Genomic DNA, 3,754 nt, shown 5'->3' with positions numbered 1-3,754 from the left:
CCAGGGGTCAAGTTTCAGCAGTGTCCCACCACAATGGTAGGTGTGAAAGACACGTGTCCCCTTGTAAATGAAATGTCAAGCGAGCACAAAAACCTCCCAGCCCAGCCGGCGGGGAGCGGACCCAGCCTGCGCCGCACCGGGGGAGGCCTCCGCCGGGGCACCCCACTCCCCCCCGCGTAGCCGCATCCCCGGGGCGCTCCCGCGGTGGAGGTACCGAAGATCCCCCTCCTAAGAGAGCGCTGAGCAGGTTCCCACCTCCCCTCGCCACCACGAAACGTCCCTGCGGAGCGCGGAGAGCGAGGAGGAGGGAGAAGAAATCCCCCCCCCGCCCCCGGCCGCCCCCCCCCGCCCCGAAGGTGGCCAAACCAAAAAGCAAACAGAAGGCAAACGGCTCGTGTTTTAGTGGTTGACTTTAATTCTGCACTGCACTTTTACTACAAGGATATAAAGAATAAATAGCAGATACTCTTCATTTACATAGGATTAAGTCATTCCGACTGTTCTCTCTATTTACAATAACCTTGTGCTCTAGGCGTTCATTCCTTTTTATTTTAAACCTAAAGTCCATAAGGAAGAAAAATCAAACCTCACACACACACACACTTCACTTTCCGAAGAATGGAAAATAGCTTTAAAACGTGTTTTTTTTTTTTTTCCTTATTAAAAAAAAAAAAAGTTTGCTTTGTAATTTTTTAAACCCTCTTATTAAAAAGAAATAAAAAACAAACCAAACAAAAAAGAACAAAACTCACCCAAGGAAAAAAAAAAAAAATCCTTCGCCAAAGCGAAGCAACTTCCCTCTGGAATATAAATACCCCCAAAAAAGGAAAAAAAAAAACCATAAAACAAAGATACATTAGCAACGATCAGGGTAATAGTCTTAAAAATACAGTAGCCGCTGATTATTTCACGTATAATACTGACCTTTTAATAGTATATTAAACCGGTGCCATATATACACACAATATACATTCTCCTACACGTTACAGTGCATTACAACGTTAACCAGAAAGCAGAAGTCTTTATTTTTGTTGCAGCAAAGGTCCACGTGAGTCCGCTGGAGAAGGGGAGAGCGGGGAAGTGCCAGCCCTAGCAGGAGCACTTGCACTCCGAAATGATGGGGTACTGGATGGGTATCCATGTGCACCTCTGCCCGCCCCGCCGCTGGCACCGCCACCTCAGGATCGTTAAATGCACGGACTTGGCAGGTTTGCAAACCATGCCTTCGGGGACTGAACAAGATCTTTTACTGTAGCAGCTGCCCACTTTGACATACCGGGGCCAAAAGCGGCTGCCGAGATCGTTCCACGTGTATAGAACCGGGCAGAAGGTCTGGGACCAGAGCCACATCTGCAGCTTCCTGCGCAGCTTCTTGCTCAGCCTGTGCTTCTTGCCCGGCTGCAGCCCGTCGTAGAACTCCAGCCCTTTGATTTCGCTGGGCATCGCTCCCGAGGGTCTCTGCCTGAGCAGCAGGTCCAGCTCGGCCAGATCGTCCACTCCGAGCCGGTCCTCGGGCAAGGAAATAGCCATAAAGTTAGGGTCGAAGTGTCCGCCCATGAGGTTCCTTAGCAAGGTCTCATTAAGATCCTTCTCCTTGGGGTCAAAGATAGGGTCCGGGTGCTCGATTAGATCCACCAAGGGCAAGTTGTCGCTGGGAGCCGGTCGGATGTGCAGATAGTGCTGGCAGGAGCCCTGCTCTAGCCGGAGACCCAGCAGAACCACCAAGGCGTATATAGTCACAAGGCATTGGGAATGATCCATCCTTGGGAGACCGGTGGGGGTGGGGGGGGGGGGAAAGGGGGGCTGGGTTCACCAAACAGCAGGGGAAGAAGGTGCAAGCAAACACATCAGAAAACTTGTACGGGGATATCCAAAATAGCTTGTCTTTAAGGGGAATCGCCTCCACTCCCCGCACCACCAGCAAAGACAGCCCCCTGATAAGCCCGGAGAACAAGCCCCCTGCAAACACTCTCTCTTTGCAGGCTTCTCTATAAAATCTCTGCTAGTGGAGCCACTCCAAAATTCTGCCGCTGCCGCTGCCTCTTTTCAGCCTCCCCGGGCCAGGGAGATGACTCTTTTTGTTGCAAATTCTGTTCGCCGCTGCTGCTCCTCGTTGTCCGCCCGTGCGTTACGGAAGAAATCGCAGCCGATTCCTCCTCCCTTCTCCTCCCCGCCGTTTGCAAAGCAGCAGCCTCAGCAGCAACAGCAGCCACGCACGTTGGCACCAGTTTGTCTGCTTTGCAAGGACCCAAAGCCTTTAAATTTCCTGCACTTTCAGCTTCATCTCCATGGAAACCACAGACTCTCTTCTAACCCACCCCACCCCCCTTAAAAAAAAAGGGAGAAAAAAAAAGCGCCCCACACACACCACAACCCCCACTCCCACAAAAGTCCAGGAGAGAGCGGCTCGCCCCTTCCCACCGCCGCACACCCTCTGCTGGGGAAGGCTGAGGCGGGAGCCGCCGCTGCCCCCCCCCCCCCCCCCCCCCCCCCTTCACCCCCCCTCCGCCTTCCGCACGCCGCCGCGCCCCGGGAGATGCTGCTCAGCCCGAGGCAGCCGCCGCACCGCTCCCTCTGGCCGCCAACCCCGGCTCTTGTCCCGGCCCCGCCGCCGCTGCCGCCGCACTCCGCAGTCTTGCTCAGCCCATGGGTGCGGGCAGTGCGGCGGCGGAGCGTGGCTGCGCCGCTGGCCCCGCGCAGGAGCGCGTCCCGGCTGCCCGCGGAGGGGCTTTCCGCGGAGGAGTTTCGGCGCCGCTCTCCCAGCCCGGCCCGCCCGACGTTGCCCGCCCGGCTCCGCGCATGGTTCCGCGATGCGCTGCCCGCCGCAGGCCGGCTGCAGACACTTTCCTCTGCCCGCGGAACCGGCGCCGGCCCCGGCCGCTGCCCGGGCGGAGCGAGCCCTCTGCTGGCGGCGGGCTGAGGCTGGGCCTGCGGCAGAGCCCGGGGAGGCGGCGGGGCGGCGGTGAGGCTGTGGCGGTTGTAGGGGCGCGGAGGAGCCCCGGCGGGCTGCCTCCTGTGCCGGTCAGAGGGAAGGATGTGAGCAGCGGGGCGGGAGGAGGCGGCTCCGGCGGGCGCGGAGTTCGGGGGCTGCGCCCAGAGAGACCCCCCGGTACGGAGCCTGAGTGCTCGAGAGGAGCCCGGCGGCTCCGCACCCGTTGCAGACCGTCCCGCAGGTTGCGAGCTTCGCCGCGCACCGCCGAGCACGCCCTTGGCATCTTCCTAGGAGTTGTCCAAGAGCTCTCCAGGAGTTGCCTAGGAGTTCTCCATCAGCAGCGTGCCCTCCAGCCGTGCCCCAGGCCAGCCAGCAGAGACGCGCTCAGCTCAGCACCCGCTCCTGAAACAGTTAAAACACGGGCACTAGGTGCTGCCCTTCTTTTGAGGGGCATTCTGGAAGCACCAAGCAGATCCATGTACTGAGTGCTTCTTCTAGAAAGGAACCACATTTCCCCAACCACTTTTGCTCCTCAGGTTAGGTGCAAACCAGCTCCTACTCTGCCTCATTCCTGAGCACGAAGGGGATTTCATAAATAACTGAAAGAAATGGAAGGCAAGGGTGGAAAACTGAGCCCAGCTCTGCCTGTCAAAGGAGCCTGGCAGTGACACCTGCTACTGGGATGTCAGTCAAGGACCTGATGGAGTTCTACTAGGTCTTTTTTTCACCTAGAAGTTTAGGTCTCTGTCTTCATCTAGGACCTGATAGAGCTTCCCTCCTGAAACCTGGTATGCAAGTTGTCTCTGGAAATAAGCGAGGAGC

The 3,754-nt window shown here is 57.4% G+C and overlaps 1 protein-coding gene across 1 annotated transcript; it reads right to left on the bottom strand.

Annotated features, from left to right (window-relative positions):
• Window positions 1-392: 392 nt before the first annotated feature.
• Window positions 393-2,327, bottom strand: NOG (noggin). The gene has a single exon (XM_064151739.1). It carries the CDS (start codon window positions 1,759-1,761, stop codon window positions 1,090-1,092), a length of 672 nt encoding a protein of 223 aa, XP_064007809.1. The 5' UTR covers window positions 1,762-2,327; the 3' UTR covers window positions 393-1,089.
• Between the last annotated feature and the right edge of the window lie 1,427 nt (window positions 2,328-3,754).

This window comes from Pogoniulus pusillus, chromosome 11, assembly GCF_015220805.1.
Source record: "Pogoniulus pusillus isolate bPogPus1 chromosome 11, bPogPus1.pri, whole genome shotgun sequence".
NCBI lineage: Eukaryota > Metazoa > Chordata > Aves > Piciformes > Lybiidae > Pogoniulus > Pogoniulus pusillus.
Note: the sequence above shows the minus strand (reverse complement) of the source record. Positions and strands in the feature narration are given on the sequence as shown.

What these genes read in the sequence shown, in the direction of transcription:
- NOG (XM_064151739.1), bottom strand. Translation starts at nt 1,761, where the DNA reads ATGGATCATTCCCAATGCCTTGTGACTATATACGCCTTGGTGGTTCTG.